At 44.5% G+C, this 17500-nt stretch overlaps 1 protein-coding gene across 1 annotated transcript in view; it reads right to left on the reverse strand.

Annotated features, from left to right (window-relative positions):
• Positions 1 to 4968: 4968 nt before the first annotated feature.
• cd2bp2 (CD2 (cytoplasmic tail) binding protein 2) overlaps positions 4969 to 17500 on the reverse strand; it is a gene marked incomplete at its 3' end in the record, with an annotated part of 12801 nt that continues 269 nt past the window's right edge. The window contains exons 2-8 of the mRNA XM_055151192.1: positions 17079 to 17158; positions 15125 to 15251; positions 11756 to 11913; positions 6702 to 6970; positions 5756 to 5929; positions 5260 to 5393; positions 4969 to 5067 (exon numbers count right to left, since the gene is read on the reverse strand). Of these exons, the coding sequence (XP_055007167.1) occupies positions 4969 to 5067; positions 5260 to 5393; positions 5756 to 5929; positions 6702 to 6970; positions 11756 to 11913; positions 15125 to 15251; positions 17079 to 17153 (1036 nt within the window). The remainder of the gene's footprint in view (positions 5068 to 5259; positions 5394 to 5755; positions 5930 to 6701; positions 6971 to 11755; positions 11914 to 15124; positions 15252 to 17078; positions 17159 to 17500) is intronic.

A 17500-nucleotide genomic window follows, 5' to 3' on the forward strand; every position in this document is an offset into this window, starting at 1 on the left:
AGACTCATCTGTCTCCTGTTCACACGTCCAACCTCAAACCTCCAACAAAACAAACAAGAAGAACAGGTGGAGTCAGGTCAGGACCAGAGGTGTGGAGGCTCCATCATGGACATGAACTGTTCTGTTCATTAGACCCACACCCTGTACAGGTCAACAGACCCAACTAACAAACACAAACTGTAAACAAGTGTGTGTTAGTTCCAGAGGAGTTTCAGTGTAGTTAGCTCCTCCTGCAGATAGAAGGAAGAGTCACCAGAGTCTGACAGAACTGAAGAAGCAGCTTGGACAAGCTGAGGAACATCTTCAACCAAACTCACTTTTGTCCAGTCGACAAACTGAATTTTCTGGTCATGGATTCTACCTGAACGACTGAGGGACTCTTCCCACATCTTGAAAGGCGCTGTACAAATACAATGATTAATGAATGAACAAATGAAAACAGCACAGACGAAACACAAACGTTTGGATTCATGTTCTGCTCTTTTGAGCCAGTTTCACATTTTGAGTCATCGGCCAAAAATAAAACTGTTCATTAAAAACCAGAATCACACAAACTGAACTTTCTGCAGCACAAACGACTGACAGAGTTTTTGTGCAGGTTTGTGTAGGTTTGTGTTTGATTGTGTAGGTTTGTGTAGGTTTGTGTAGGTTTGTGCAGGTTTGTGTAGGTTTGTGCAGGTTTGTGTAGGTTTGTGTAGGTTTTGTGTAGGTTTGTGTAGGTTTGTGTTTGATTGTGTAGGTTTGTGTTTGATTGTGTTTGATTGTGTAGGTTTGTGTAGGTTTGTGTAGGTTTGTGTTTGATTGTGTAGGTTTGTGTAGGTTTGTGCAGGTTTGTGTAGGTTTGTGCAGGTTTGTGCAGGTTTGTGTTTGATTGTGTAGGTTTGTGCAGGTTTGTGTTTGATTGTGTAGGTTTGTGTAGGTTTGTGTTTGATTGTGTAGGTTTGTGCAGGTTTGTGTAGGTTTGTGTTTGATTGTGTAGGTTTGTGTTTGATTGTGTAGGTTTGTGTAGGTTTGGGTTTGATTGTGTAGGTTTGTGTAGGTTTGTGTAGGTTTGGGTTTGATTGTGTAGGTTTGTGTTTGATTGTGTAGGTTTGTGTAGGTTTGGGTTTGATTGTGTAGGTTTGTGCAGGTTTGTGTTTGATTGTGTAGGTTTGTGTAGGTTTGGGTTTGATTGTGTAGGTTTGTGTAGGTTTGGGTTTGATTGTGTAGGTTTGTGTTTGATTGTGTAGGTGTGTTTTGTAGGTTTGTGTAGGTTTGTGTAGGTTTGTGTAGGTTTTGTGTAGGTTTGTGTAGTTTGTTAGGTTTGTGTAGGTTTGTGTAGGTTTGTGTAGGTTTGTGCAGGTTTGTGTAGGTTTGGGTTTGATTGTGTAGGTTTGTGTAGGTTTGTGTTTGATTGTGTAGGTTTGTGTAGGTTTGGGTTTGATTGTGTAGGTTTGTGTTTGATTGTGTAGGTTTGTGTAGGTTTGTGTTTGATTGTGTAGGTTTGTGTTTGATTGTGTAGGTTTGTGTAGGTTTGGGTTTGATTGTGTAGGTTTGTGTTTGATTGTGTAGGTTTGTGTTTGTTTGTGTAGGTTTGTGTAGGTTTGTGCAGGTTTGTGTAGGTTTGTGTAGGTTTGTGCAGGTTTGTGTAGGTTTGTGCAGGTTTGTGTAGGTTTGTGCAGGTTTGTGTAGGTTTGTGTAGGTTTGGGTTTGATTGTGTAGGTTTGTGTAGGTTTGTGTTTGATTGTGTAGGTTTGTGCAGGTTTGTGTAGGTTTGTGCAGGTTTGTGTAGGTTTGTGTAGGTTTGTGCAGGTTTGTGTAGGTTTGTGTAGGTTTGTGCAGGTGTGTGTAGGTTTGTGTAGGTTTGTGTTTGATTGTGTAGGTTTGTGCAGGTTTGTGTAGGTTTGTGCAGGTGTGTGTAGGTTTGTGTAGGTTTGTGCAGGTGTGTGTAGGTTTGTGTAGGTTTGTGCAGGTTTGTGTAGGTTTGTGTAGGTTTGTGCAGGTTTGTGTAGGTTTGTGCAGGTTTGTGTAGGTTTGTGCAGGTTTGTGTAGGTTTGTGTTTGATTGTGTAGGTTTGTGCAGGTTTGTGTAGGTTTGTGTAGGTTTGTGTAGGTTTGTGCAGGTTTGTGTAGGTTTGTGTAGGTTTGTGTTTGATTGTGTAGGTTTGTGTAGGTTTGTGCAGGTTTGTGTAGGTTTGTGTTTGATTGTGTAGGTTTGTGTTTGATTGTGTAGGTTTGTGTAGATTTGTGTAGGTTTGGGTTTGATTGTGTAGGTTTGTGTTTGATTGTGTAGGTTTGTGCAGGTTTGTGTTTGATTGTGTAGGTTTGTGTAGATTTGTGTAGGTTTGGGTTTGATTGTGTAGGTTTGTGTTTGATTGTGTAGGTTTTGTGTAGGTTTGTGTTTGATTGTGTAGGTTTGTGTAGGTTTGTGTAGGTTTGGGTTTGATTGTGTAGGTTTGTGTAGGTTTGTGTAGGTTTGTGTTTGATTGTGTAGGTTTGTGCAGGTTTTGTGTAGGTTTTGTGCAGGTGTGTGTAGGTTTGTGTAGGTTTGTGCAGGTGTGTGTAGGTTTGTGTAGGTTTGTGCAGGTGTGTGTAGGTTTGTGTAGGTTTGTGTAGGTTTTGTGTAGGTTTGTGTTTGATTGTGTAGGTTTGTGCAGGTTTGTGTAGGTTTTGTGCAGGTGTGTGTAGGTTTGTGTAGGTTTGTGCAGGTGTGTGCAGGTGTGTGTAGGTTTGTGTAGGTTTTGTGTTTGATTGTGTAGGTTTGTGTAGGTTTGTGCAGGTTTGTGTAGGTTTGGGCAGGTTTGTGCAGGTTTGTGTTTGATTGTGTAGGTTTGTGCAGGTTTGTGTTTGATTGTGTAGGTTTGTGTAGGTTGTGTAGGTTTGTGTTGATTGTGTAGGTTTGTGTAGGTTTGTGTAGGTTTGGGTTTGATTGTGTAGGTTTGTGCAGGTTTGTGTAGGTTTGTGTTTGATTGTGTAGGTTTGTGTTTGATTGTGTAGGTTTTGTGTAGGTTTGGGTTTGATTGTGTAGGTTTGTGCAGGTTTGTGCAGGTTTGTGTAGGTTTGTGTAGGTTTGTGCAGGTTTGTGTAGGTTTGTGCAGGTTTGTGTAGGTTTGTGTAGGTTTGTGTAGGTTTGTGCAGGTTGTGTAGGTTTTGTGTAGGTTTGTGCAGGTTTGTGTAGGTTTGTGCAGGTGTGTGTAGGTTTGTGTAGGTTTGTGTAGGTTTGTGTTTGATTGTGTAGGTTTGTGCAGGTTTGTGTAGGTTTGTGTAGGTTTGTGTAGGTTTGTTTGTGCAGGTTTGTGTAGGTTTGTGTAGGTTTGTGTTTGATTGTGTAGGATTGTGTAGGTTTGTGTAGGTTTGTGCAGGTTTGTGTAGGTTTGTGTTTGATTGTGTAGGTTTGTGTAGGTTTGTGTTTGATTGTGTAGGTTTGTGTAGGTTTGTGTAGGTTTGGGTTTGATTGTGTAGGTTTGTGTTTGATTGTGTAGGTTTGTGTAGGTTTGTGTTTGATTGTGTAGGTTTGTGTAGATTTGTGTAGGTTTGGGTTTGATTGTGTAGGTTTGTGTTTGATTGTGTAGGTTTGTGTAGGTTTGTGCAGGTTTGTGCAGGTTTGTGTTTGATTGTGTAGGTTTGTGTAGGTTTTGGGTTTGATTGTGTAGGTTTGTGTAGGTTTGGGTTTGATTGTGTAGGTTTTGTGTAGGTTTGATTTGTGGTTTGATTGTGTAGGTTTTGTGTTTGATTGTGTAGGTTTGTGTAGGTTTGTGTTTGTTTGATTGTGTAGGTTTGTGTAGGTTTGTTTGTGTTTTTGATTGTGTAGGTTTGTGTAGGTTTGTGTTTGATTGTGTAGGTTGTGTAGGTTTGTGCAGGTTTGTGTAGGTTTGTGTTTGTTTGTGTAGGTTTGTGTAGGTTTGTGTAGGTTTGTGTTTGATTGTGTAGGTTTGTGTTTGATTGTGCAGGTTTGTGCAGGTTTGTGTTTGATTGTGTATTTTGTGTGTTTGTGTGATTGTGTAGGTTTGTGTTTGATTGTGTAGGTTTGTTGTGTAGGTTTGTGTAGGTTTTGTGTGTTTGATTGTGTAGGTTTGTGTAGGTTTGTGTTTGATTGTGTAGGTTTGTGTAGGTTTTGTGTTTGATTGTGTAGGTTTGTGCAGGTTTGTGTTTGATTGTGTAGGTTTGTAGGTTTGTGTAGGTTTGTGTTTGATTGTGTAGGTTTGTGCAGGTTTGTGCAGGTTTGTGCAGGTTTGTGTTTGATTGTGTAGGTTTGTGTAGGTTTGTGCAGGTTTGTGCAGGTTTGTGTAGGTTTGTGCAGGTTTGTGCAGGTTTGTGTAGGTTTGTGCAGGTTTGTGTTTGATTGTGTAGGTTTGTTTGTGCAGGTTTGTGTAGGTTTGTGCAGGTTTGTGTAGGTTTGTGCAGGTTTGTGCAGGTTTGTGCAGGTTTGTGCAGGTTTGTGTAGGTTTGTGCAGGTTTGTGTTTGATTGTGTAGGTTTGTGCAGGTTTGTGTAGGTTTGTGTAGGTTTGTGCAGGTTTTTGTGTAGGTTTGTGCAGGTTTGTGCAGGTTTGTGTTTGTGATTGTGTGTTTGTGTAGGTTTGTGCAGGTTTGTGTAGGTTTGTGTAGGTTTGTGTAGGTTTGTGTAGGTTTGTGCAGGTGCAGGTTTGTGTAGGTTTGTGTAGGTTTGTGCAGGTTTGTGCAGGTTTGTGCAGGTTTGTGTTTGATTGTGTAGGTTTGTGCAGGTTTGTGTAGGTTTGTGTAGGTTTGTGTAGGTTTGTGCAGGTTTGTGTAGGTTTGTGTAGGTTTGTGCAGGTTTGTGTTTGATTGTGTAGGTTTGTGCAGGTTTTGTGTTTGATTGTGTAGGTTTGTGTAGGTTTGTGCAGGTTTGTGTAGGTTTGTGTAGGTTTGTGTAGGTTTGTGTAGGTTTGTGTAGGTTTGTGTAGGTTTGACTTCCCGCAGCTTTAATAACTCGATATTAAATCTGAAAACAAGTTGAAGAAGCTGACAGACGTTTGACACGGACCTGCATCTGTTGACTGGTGAAGGGGCCGTACACTTCAGATCCGTCCTGGTTTTCCCATCGATATTCCCACATCACCGCATCACTCACTGAAAACAACAAAAGCAACAACACGGAACATTTCAGCTTCATCTGCACAAACTATTTACACTTCTACAGACACGGGCAGAACACGCAAACTCCACACGGACAAGTCCCGAACCCCGGACTGACCCCAAACCCCCCGACCCCTGACCCCCGACCCCAGACCCCGACCCCAGACCCAGACCCCAGACCCTGACCTCTCGTCTCCTGCTCCGCCTCTTCAGGTTTTGATCCGAGTTTCTCGTCGAATTTGTCTCCGAACATGTCGAGCTCATCGTCCTCTTCATCCCCCTGGTCCCTCTTCCTCTTCACCGACTCAGAGCTCTTTAACCTGGAACCACAAAGACCTGGGTTAGTCCTGGGTTAGTCCTGGTCCAGTTCTGTACCTGTAGGTGAGTTTCTTGTAGGTCTGCTGGTCCTGATCCTGGTCTGGTCTTGGTCTAGTCCTGGTTTGGTCTTGTACCTGTAGGTGAGTTTCTTGTAGGTCTGCTGGTCTGGTCTTGGTCCTGGTCTAGTCCTGGTCTAGTCTTGTACCTGTAGGTGAGTTTCTTGTAGGTCTGCTGGTCTGGTCTTGGTCCTGGTCTAGTCCTGGTCTAGTCTTGTACCTGTAGGTGAGTTTCTCGTAGGTCTGCTGGTCTGGTCCTGGTCTGGTCCTGGTCCTGGTCTTGGTCTAGTCCTGGTCTAGTCTTGTACCTGTAGGTGAGTTTCTCGTAGGTCTGCTGGTAGATCTCGTAGTCTCCGGCGCCCACGAGTCGGTCGGCGAGGGCGGTCAGTCGGTCCAGTTTCTCGGCGTCTCTCTTCGTGTCTTCGTCCTCTGAACGCTCTTCATCCTTCAGCTTCTTCTTCCTCCCCTTCAGACCCCCCAACCTGCACACAGACGAGTCAGCCGGGTCAGATCTGTGGAGAGGCGACTCCCTCCTCCCCTTCAGACCCCCCAACCTGCACACAGACGAGTCAGCCGGGTCAGATCTGTGGAGGGGCGACGCCGCTCACAGACAGAACGACTGGTTTTCTGGAGATTTTGAGCTGTAAAACCTGCACCAGTGATTGAATAAATGTGAAGTGGATCTGTTTAAAGTCACACTGTGGAACATTCCAGGCAGAACAGTGACGTCTCCATGGAAATGAGCAGGTGACGGATGCTCCACCAGAAAAGTCACACAGTGCAGCTTTAAGAATCTTGTTTAGAGCCATTGTCCAGTTTTGTTTTAGTTTGTGGTTTTGTCCAGTTTAGACAAAATTCAGTCCTGGTTTAATCCTGGTCCAGTCTTGGTCCAATCCTGGTTCAGTACTAGTTTAGCTCTAGTACAGTCCTGGTTTAGTTCTGGTCCAGTCCTGGTTCAGTCCTGGTCTAGTCCTTGTTTAGTCCTGGTCTAGTCCTGGTCCAATCCTGATCCAGCCCTAGTTTGGTCCTAGTTCAGTCCTTGTCCAGTCCTGGTTTTGGTTTAGTCCTGGTTCAGTGCTGGTCCAGTCCTGGTCCAGTCCCGGTCCAATCCTGATCCAGTCCTGGTTCAGTCTTGGTCCAGTCTTGGTCCAGTCCTGGTCTAGTCCTTGTTTAGTCCTAGTCCATTTCTAGTTCAGTCCCGGTCCCGGTCCAGTCCCGACTCTGGTCCAGTCCCGGTCCAGTCCCGGTCCAGACCTCCTGAGTGCGGCGGTGACGGTCTCTCCGGGCTGGAGCAGATCCACGACGGCCTGTGTGAGCTGAGAGTGAGACAGAGACGCCAGAGGATCGTCTCTGTCCTCCTCCTCGTCTCTGTCCTCCGCCTCGTCTTCGTCCTCCTCGCTCTGTCCTCGCTCTTCCTCTCTCTTCTTCTCCTCCTCTGCCTCGTCTTCGTCTCCCGCTCGACGTTTACGTTTCGCTCCCAGTCCCTTCTTCTTTTTCTTAAACGGCTGCTCTTTGATTCGCACCTGGAGCAGAAAAACACAGAATTTGGTAAATGAGCTTAAACACGGTGCAGTTCTAAAGTCCCAGTGTGAGTGTGCAAAAAAAAGTAACGCAATAGTTACTTTCCCTAGTAACTAGTTACTTTTATGGTGGAGTAACTCAGGAGTAACCTTAAGTAACTATAACTAATTACTTTTGCAAAGTAACATGCTCAACACACTGAAAACTCAAAATTTGTCAATTTCCAGCAACTTCATACAGTTTGAACAACAGGTGTCACCAACATGGAGCCTGTGGGCACCAGACCACCACACACACACACACACACACACACACACACACACACACACACACACACACACAACACACACACAGACACAGACACACACACACACACACACACAAACAAACATACACACAAACAAACATACACACACACAGACACAGACACACACACACACACAAACAAACATACACACAAACAAACATACGATGTGGCGGGGCTCTATCAAAAACTTAGGCAAGATCGAGATTCTGAGTGCAGGTGGTTTATTGTGCCAGTGTCCAAAGTGCAAAAATCCCAAAAACAGTGCAGAATATTTACAGTGAGCAAAACAATCCAAAAAGTATTTACGTTGAAGAAACAGGGTCGAGTTTCTGCGTTAACTGTCCCCCTTTGAATCTGTACAGCACACCGACGTTACCTGCTCTGTACCCGGTGGCAGACTGATTAACAGCCAGGAACGGCTCCCCTTTATACTCCCTTGACTCCTCCCACTGAGCAATATATCAAAATCACTCTAAAGACAAACAATTTAACCATAAACCTACCTTGTCTATGCTACGTTGAGCACACAGTAATAATGTACATTACATGTCAAAAATAATAGCTGAAAAACGTAAAGAAAATCGTATTACATAATGCGCGTCACATGGTCAGCACCACGGCGCGAACAGCGCCTATTTCAACTACCAGGAAATAGGGGCTCGGTTTGGCAGAGGCGCCGCGTCGAAGGAGAGAGAGACGGCGTCATCGGACAGGTACGAGACAAGTATGAAATAAATTACTCTAACGCGCTCAAGTGTGCAGCCTTGGCGAATTAGTAACGGAGGAAAGAGGGGAGAAGGCGATAATAGTGAATACGGCGCGAATGAATGAAACAGCGGGGAAACGGGGAATGAACTCGTGTGTGCGGGATGACTCAGCGTGTGTGCGCGCGGGCACGTCAGTGCAGACCGCGGTTACGTGTAGGGGGGGAAACGCCACCTAAAATCATAGACGGACTGGCTCCGTCACATTATCCCTCCCTTCCGGAAGTTCGACACTGTGGGGCAACCTAGACAGGTAATCAGCCACGACATTCATCTTGCCGGCACGGTGTCGAATGGCGAACCTGAAGGGCTGAAGGGTAAGGTACCATCTGGTCAGGCGACTGTTGTGGTCCTTCATGGTGTTTATCCATGTCAGCGCTCGATGGTCGGTCTCTAGGTCGAACTCTCGTCCAAGTAAGTAATATCGCAGGCTTTCCAACGCCCACTTGATAGCCAGCCCCTCCTTCTCAACAGCAGAGTAGCGGGTCTCACGTGGTTGGAGCTTGCGACTCAGGTAGAGTACTGGTTGTTCTTCTCCTGGTTCCCCTTGAGCCAGAACTGCTCCCAGGCCAACTGTAGAGGCGTCGACCTGAACAAGAAACCTCTTGGTGAAGTCTGGACTCTTTAACACAGGAGATGAGCACAGGTGAGCTTTGAGAGTGTTAAAAGCTTTTTCGCAGTCTTCTGTCCAGATGACTGGGTTCCGCTGAGTTTTGGCGGTGAGTGCAGTGAGGGGAGCGGCGATGGTTGCAAATTGTGGCACGAACCTTCTGTACCATCCTGCCAACCCAAGAAAAGAGCGTACTTCTTTCTTTGTTCGTGGCCTTGGAGACTTCAGGATTGCCTCGACCTTGTCAACCTGAGGCCTCACCTCCCCTCGACCCATCTGGTAGCCAAGGTAGCGTGTCTCCTGCCGAGCCCATTCACACTTTGCCGGATTGAGTGTCAGGCCAGCTTGCTGGATTTTCTTCAGGACTAGGGAGAGGTGTTGGACATGATCCTCCCAGGTCTCACTAAAGATAACAACATCGTCCAGGTAAGCTGCACTGCAATGCTCACACCCCTGGAGAACTCGGTCCATCAGGCGTTGGAACGTAGCGGGCGCTCCATGCAGCCCGAACGGCATCACAGTAAACTGAAACAGTCCAGCAGGTGTTTGGAACGCTGTGTAAGGCCGTGATGACTCCTCAAGGGGCACTTGCCAGTATCCTTTGCAAAGGTCCAACGTGGTGATGTATTTGGCTGCACCGATCCTTTCCAGCAAATCATCAATTCTCGGCATCGGATAAGCATCAAATTCAGACACAGAGTTCAGCTTTCTGAAGTCAATGCAAATCCTGAGTGATCCGTCTTTCTTGAACACGATGACTACAGGGCTGCACCACTCAGAGTTGGAAGGCTCAATGACGCCAAGCTTCAGCATTTCTTTTATTTCATCCTGGAGCTTTCCCACGAGCTGCTGTGGAACACGGTAAGGCCTTTGACGGAGTGGACGGCCATTCTTCAGGCGGATGACGTGTTCGACAACTGCAGTCTTGCCAGGGCTGGCGCTGAACAGGGAGGACACCTCCTTGAAGGTCTGTAGTAGCTGTGCGGCTTGTTCAGGAGGAAGATGAACCAGCATTGGGGCAGCAGTGTTGGTCAATCCCTCCAGTCCCATGTCCGGCTCCTCCTCACTTTGGTATTGGGGTATTTTGGGCTCACTGAAATGTCTCCATTCAGGTCTGGGTCGGTCATCCAGTTCCAGGGCTTGATGCTGCAGCTCAGCACCGCCCCCGACCTCCATGCGACTTCCATAGAAGGACCTCTGGCCTCCAGGGGTTGGTAGTCCCATCCTTGGGCTACTTGCCGTGGACGTAGGGGTACCTGCCTCGAGGTGCGCAGGCAGGGTTGGAGCAGGTAGGTGTGGCACCGGACGAACTCTGGGAGCTGGCTGAAGAGGAGGTGCACGCTGAGCCACATTCTCTGCTGCAGGGAGGGAGGCCCTCAGACCCCGGAGTTCTGCCAGCAAACCTTCCTCCCGGCGTTGCTGACCTGCCAGAAACTCCCTCATCAAAGCCACCATTTCTCGTCCAGGTTCCGACGATGGCTCTGGTTTGTCCTCCCACTCTTCTTCCTCCTCTGACTTCCATACTGGGTCCGGAGCTGCTGCCCCCTCTGGCTGTCGCACACGGCTTTGTGACCGCAGACCTGTGCGCTTTGGAAGGCGGACACCCTTCTTCCGACTTGCCATCCCACTTCTGACACCAGATGTGGCGGGGCTCTATCAAAAACTTAGGCAAGATCGAGATTCTGAGTGCAGGTGGTTTATTGTGCCAGTGTCCAAAGTGCAAAAATCCCCAAAAACAGTGCAGAATATTTACAGTGAGCAAAACAATCCAAAAAGTATTTACGTTGAAGAAACAGGGTCGAGTTCTGCGTTAACTGTCCCCCCTTTGAATCTGTACAGCACACCGACGTTACCTGCTCTGTACCCGGTGGCAGACTGATTAACAGCCAGGAACGGCTCCCCTTTATACTCCCTTGACTCCTCCCACTGAGCAATATATCAAAATCACTCTAAAGACAAACAATTTAACCATAAACCTACCTTGTCTATGCTACGTTGAGCACACAGTAATAATGTACATTACATGTCAAAAATAATAGCTGAAAAACGTAAAGAAAATCGTATTACATAATGCGCGTCACATGGTCAGCACCACGGCGCGAACAGCGCCTATTTCAACTACCAGGAAATAGGGGCTCGGTTTGGCAGAGGCGCCGCGTCGAAGGAGAGAGAGACGGCGTCATCGGACAGGTACGAGACAAGTATGAAATAAATTACTCTAACGCGCTCAAGTGTGCACCCTTGGCGAATTAGTAACGGAGGAAAGAGGGGAGAAGGCGATAACAGTGAATACGGCGCGAATGAATGAAACAGCGGGGAAACGGGGAATGAACTCGTGTGTGCGGGATGACTCAGCGTGTGTGCGCGCGGGCACGTCAGTGCAGACGCGGTTACGTGTAGGGGGGGAAACGCCACCTAAAATCACAGACGGACTGGCTCCGTCACATACACACACACAGACACACACACACACACAACACAACACAGACACACACACACACACACACACACACACACACAAACATACACACAACACACAACACACACACACACACACAGACACAGACACACACACACACACACACACACACACACACACACACACAAACATACACACACACACACACACACAAACATACACACACACACACACACACACACACACACAAACATACACACACACACACACAGACACACACACACACACACACAAACAAACATACACACACACAGACACACACACACACACACACAAACAAACATACACACACACAGACACACACACACACACACAAACAAACATACACACACACACACACACACACACAAACAAACATACATACACACACACACACACACACACACACAAACAAACATACACACAAACATACACACAAACAAACATACACACACACAGACACACACACACACACAAACAAACATACACACAAACATACACACACACAGACACAGACACACACACACACACAAACAAACATACACACACACAGACACAGACACACACACACAAACAAACATACACACACACACACACACACACACACAAACAAACACACACACAGACACACACACAGTCGGTTCTGACCCAGTCGATGTTGTCGAGCCAGTTGTCTCTGATCTGCGTTTCCTTTTTGATGAAGTAGTTTCCCTCGGAGTCGAAGTGTCCCTCCTCCATCTCCTCCTTCAGGTTAAAGGGTGTGATGGAGACGCCCTCGTCGAAGTCGATCGTGGCGTTCTCCTGACCTGAAACAGAACACACACTTTAACACCAGCTTCACAGACCGATGGCAGAAGACTGTTACTACTGTTACTGTTTAAAGAGTGAGCTCATGTGAGAACGACTGCTTCATGACATCACGAGGTGGAACAGAACATGTAGACCAGGGATGGGCGTGATTAGTCGATTAATCGATAATTGATCATTAAGAATTTCATGGATTCCGTTCATTTTACTGGACAAACTGAATGTATGTGTGTGTGTCGTGACCAAACAGGTGTGTACATGTGTCTCTGCATCAGAAGGAGCGAGACACAAACAGTGGGTCAGTCTGTAACGAACCGAAGCACAAATGTGGATTTAACCAGGATTTGTAGAAGAAATTCCACACTTTCCGTTGCGTTGGGACAAGTGTGAGTCCATGTGCACAGTGGATAAAGCAGCACATATGTTTCTGTGTCCAGTGGGAAAAAGTTTTTCCAGGTGAGAGTCGCTCAATGTGGATGACGAGGCCCCGCCCCCCTCCCCCCGTACGCTGTCCTGGTTTTGACAAACACAAATCTGGTCACACTGACCTGTATTCACCTGAGTCATGTCTTTTAATCCAACACAAGTTGAACCACATCAGCGACACAAGAGCTGGAGTTTTATCTTCACTTAGTTTATGTAAATTAGTGATGTGGTTTTAAGTTTTGTTTCTGTGAGATTTGAACAAAACTGAATTAAACACATTATAATGTCAAACAGCTGATGTGGATCTAGAGTCGTTATGTTTATATGTCGTAAAGTTGAATTTATTGATGCAGATTAGTGCAGATAGTAATAATAATGATGATCATTTTAATAGAAAAACGTTCATGATTAATCAATAATCGATCGTTAATTCTTCCGACGATCGATTAAGAACATTTCATCGAATGCCCGTCCATAATTTAGAGTTTTGGAGATGTAGACAGATGAATAATTAAGTCGTGTTCTAATGTTGTTTCCTCCTCAAAAAACAGACTTTAACATAGAACAACATTTTAAGTTTAAGGCCTTTTTCTGTAAAATAAATAACAGCTGTAAATGTGTTTTACGTTTCAGATCTGGTGCAGTTATAGAATTAAACAAAGTTAACAATTCTGCATTATTTATTTATCTATCTGCTAAACTACCGTATTTTCCCCACTATAGGGCACACATAAAATCCTTTAATTTCATCCAACATCGACCGTGTGCATTATAATCCAGAGCATCTTATATATGAATTTATTGTTGTGTCTTAGTACGACTTTAGTAAAGTACAAAGCCGCTCCACTTGCAGCGTTCCGGCTCCTGTAGTCAGGAGCATCAGGAGTAATACCGTATTTTCCGGGTGATTAGTCGCGCTCTTAAGCCTCTAACCGCATCAAAAAATGGCTGCGCCACAATCCAGAGCTCCCCATACACGAATCCACTCAGGTGTCCCAGTACGACTTCAGTAAACTACAAAGCCGCAACACCCACAGAACACACAAAAACACACGGAGCAGACAGCGACCACACAGCCAAACACACCCACACACACACTCATCACTCCACGCCGACGAGGAACGGAGGAACAAACCGAAAAAGCCACGAGTGCAACGTGCCGCTTCTAAACACGACTGAACAACTGAGTCACTGTGAACACGCCGACAATCCAGCGACAGACACTACTCCCTACACGCCACAACTGAACACACCCAGAGTCACCGTGAACAAACAACATCACACTGTTGGGTTTCATCTAAAGTCCCACCAGGTTTATTTGAGAAAAAAGTTAGAAAATAAACCATTTAATGACAGAGCTTCTTATAATCCAGAGAGATTAATAGAGCGGAAAATATGGTAAAACAGACTGTGATTCCTTTTAATATCAAAATGCACCTGTCAAAAGACACAATGCCAACTTTAAACTCAAGGCTGTTATAGCCGAGTTTCATTGTTGACAAAAGCGTGTGTTGCATGATGGGAATTATTTTGGTCGGCGGCAAGAAACACTAATTGAACATGACGGACGGAGCGAGAAAACACGTAAAGGGTATTGATCCTGGTTATTGATCCACTCTAACGGCAGACGACCCAAGAACATGTGACCAGAAATTGGTCATAAACATCGACGGACGACAAATCTCCCTTTTCAACCCCGACAGAGTCTGGACCAAACCAAACTTCTGGTCAGAATCTCCAACTCCCTGGACAAATATTTATAATAATAATATTATTATCCACAATGACTTGGTGAAACTCCTGGTCCATTCACAGCAGAAAAGATGAAAACCTCCAAGAGTCTGGATGTGTTGTTGAACTTGTTGAGTCCACGGTTTGTTAGGATCTTCTACGTTTGCTCTGCGGATGTTTGAAAGTCGTTTAATTCACCGTTAGTGGTTCTTTTCACTCAGAATACGACAAAGACATTTTCCTTCTTCTGTGTTTCTATTTGTGCGTCCGATAATGCAGCAGGAATTTACCATTATCAGGAGAAATACACGAGGTTACACACTGTGTTTGACGCTACCGTGTTTCTGCCTCCGAACAAAATATTTCCCAGCAGCAACGCGGGTTTTTAATAACAATGACGTCAGCTCAAACTCAACTGTAAAGTGAAAGTGCGTTTAGCTGCGAGGGAGCAGTGGGTGAGAGAAGGAGAACACACACTCGCCAAGACACAGAAGACGGAGAGACGGAGAGACAGAGAGACGGAGGACGAGAGACAGCGCCGAGACACTTACACCACGATCTGCCGACGGATCGTGGACACCCGGGTCAGGATCAGGATCAACTGTGGTCTGAGCTTTCACCAAGACCAGAATCATCACTGAACTGAACTCCAGGGAACAGAACCACACTGACTCAGATTATGACAGAGGGACGTGGACGTGTGGACGTGTGGACGCCGGAATCACACAAACGTTTCAACTATTATGACTTACTGTGAATACGAGAACAATTTAGTATCAGACAGAGTCTTTTTTACACGTTACAATTGAACAAAGTTGAGAGTTTTTGTGAACGTGTTAAATAAAGTTTGACGACTTATCGAACTGTTGTGTTTCGTTTAATGCTCCTTATCGTCCGGTGCCGTTTATATGTGAAAAAAGTTCAAAAATAGAACATTCAATGACAGAGCGCCTTATAATCCAGAGCCCCTGTAGTGCACAAAATACGGTAATACAAGAATTTTAAGTCTTAAATAAAAGATGGAACGGGATGTTTTTCCTCTCAGAGTCTCACCCTCCACGTCATCGTCGGCTAAGATGTCGTACTTGCTGCTGGACTCTTCCCCCTCGTCTTCTTCATCACTGTCCAGAGAATGTTTCCCTTTGAACCTCGAGCCGGGACCAGTGAGCGCCTCCACGCTCTGGACGCACAAACACAAACACACAAACACACAACTGAGTATTTAACTACACAACATCTGAACAGAAACTGTCCCCTGTCCCAGTAGATTTATACAAAAACATTGATTTGTCCCAGTTTATACAAGAAATGTCCCAATGTGTCTATTTTGGACCAATCTGACAGTAAAAAAAAGACAAATAATTTGTCATTTGTGTTGTTATAAAATACAGAAAAACTGCTTAAAAATGACAACAACAAAAAAAAAGAAAAAAGTGTGACTATACTGACTGATAAATGTGCTGGGACAGGGGACACTGGGTCAAAACTGGGACTGTCCCGGAAAAACAGACCTTCTGAAAAACTGTAAATAAAAACATTCTAAATTCCAGAATGGAGGCGGCTGGAGGCAAAAGTGAAGTGAAACATTATGTGATTTTAACTGGAAAACTGGGATTCATGTCAGAATATCACAAAATATAAAAACTCAAGGACAATTTGGAAAATGAAAAGTGCTCAGACACATTTAACCCAGTTAAAAAACACTTATAAATGTGTTTTATTTATTTGACAAGAGTTTATGATCCACACTAAACATTTTTACAAAGATAAAATCCACATTTTGAGGTTTTACTGGACAAATCCTGACAGAAATGTTGAGCTCACAACAGTTTTCATTCATCTTTTGTTATAATGTGATAAAACTTTTATTACTGAGATTTGCTCTTCAGTGAATCATTGTGAATATTTTATTTCTGCTTCATTTTGCCTCCAGAAGGTCTGATCACCCTGGAACTACCATTTTTCCAAGTCATTTTTTATTTACTTCTTTGTCTTTTTAATTAAATCCTCCACTTTTGTTCCTGTGTAACATAAACTCTACATATGAACAGTGTTGGGAAGTTTACTTTTAAAATGTAATCCCCTACAGATTACATACACCAGAATGTAGTTTGTAACGTAATCCATTAAATTATTTAAAGTGAGTAATGTAATCTGATTACTTTGGATTACTTGATTTACTGTAGAGAAACAAAGACGAGGAAATGTTCACAGAAGATGTTTTTTTTTCTGCTAAAAGAAAATAAAAAGTCCAGACTTTACTGAACTAAATAAAAAATATTATTGATAGAAAAAGAAGAAACACGTCCACACAGCAGGATTTAGTCCTGTTAAATCCTGGTTTAGTCCTGGTTTAGACCTAGTTTAGACCTGGTTTAGTCCTGCTTTAGACCTGGTTTAGTCCTGCTTTAGACCTGGTTTAGACCTGGTTTAACCTGGTTTTAGACCTGGTTTAGACCTGGTTTAGACCTGGTTTAGTCCTGCTTTAGAGTTTAGTCCTGGGACCTGGTTTAGACCTGGTTTAGACCTGGTTTAGACTAGTTTACCTGGTTTAGACCTGGTTTAGACCTGGTTTAGACCTGGTTTAGACCTGGTTTAGACCTGGTTTAGACCTGGTTTAGTCCTGCTTTAGACCTGGTTTAGACCTGGTTTAGACCTAGTTTAGTCCTGGTTTAGACCTGGTTTAGACCTGGTTTAGTCCTGCTTTAGACCTGGTTTAGACCTGGTTAAATTTCTGGCAATGAATGGAATTACCAAACCAAAAAAAAAACAAAAAAAGGGGATTTAGCCCAAAACATGGAAACAGTTAAATCCATCTGTGTAATTCATTTATTTCAACAAAGTAACTGTAATCCAATTCCCACTCACTGAAACAGTAACTGTAACTGAATACAGTTACTCATCATTTGTACTCTGATTACTCTGGTACATGTAATCTGTTACTCCCCAACACTGATCATAAACGCATTTAAAGAGTCTGTGTGTGTAACTTTATTTTATTTTTCACCTTTTTCGTGGGCAGATCGTCTTCTATCTCAAACTCTCCGCTCCCGTCTTCAAACGTCACTTTCCTCTTGGACATTTTTACTAAAACAAAACAAAATAAGAACAGTTTTATTCAGAAAACGCTCCGACAAAAGCCCAAACCCTCAGACCCAGAGGTTTAAAGAGAAACTCAGACCCAGAGGTTTAAAGAGAAACTCAGACCCAGAGGTTTAAAGAGAAACTCAGACCCAGAGGTTTAAAGAGAAACTCAGACCCAGAGGTTTAAAGAGAAACTCAGACCCAGAGGTTTAAAGAGAAACTCAGACCCAGAGGTTTAAAGAGAAAAACTCAGATTTGTTTCTTGTTTTGAATTTCGTTGTAGCCGCGTTAGCTTTAGCATCGGGCGCTAACAACATTTGGACAAAACCGCTCTAAAATCATCTT

Source organism: Boleophthalmus pectinirostris, unplaced genomic scaffold (assembly GCF_026225935.1).
Source record: "Boleophthalmus pectinirostris isolate CB_2022bp ecotype Guang Dong unplaced genomic scaffold, ASM2622593v1 HiC_scaffold_15, whole genome shotgun sequence".
Taxonomy (NCBI): domain Eukaryota; kingdom Metazoa; phylum Chordata; class Actinopteri; order Gobiiformes; family Gobiidae; genus Boleophthalmus; species Boleophthalmus pectinirostris.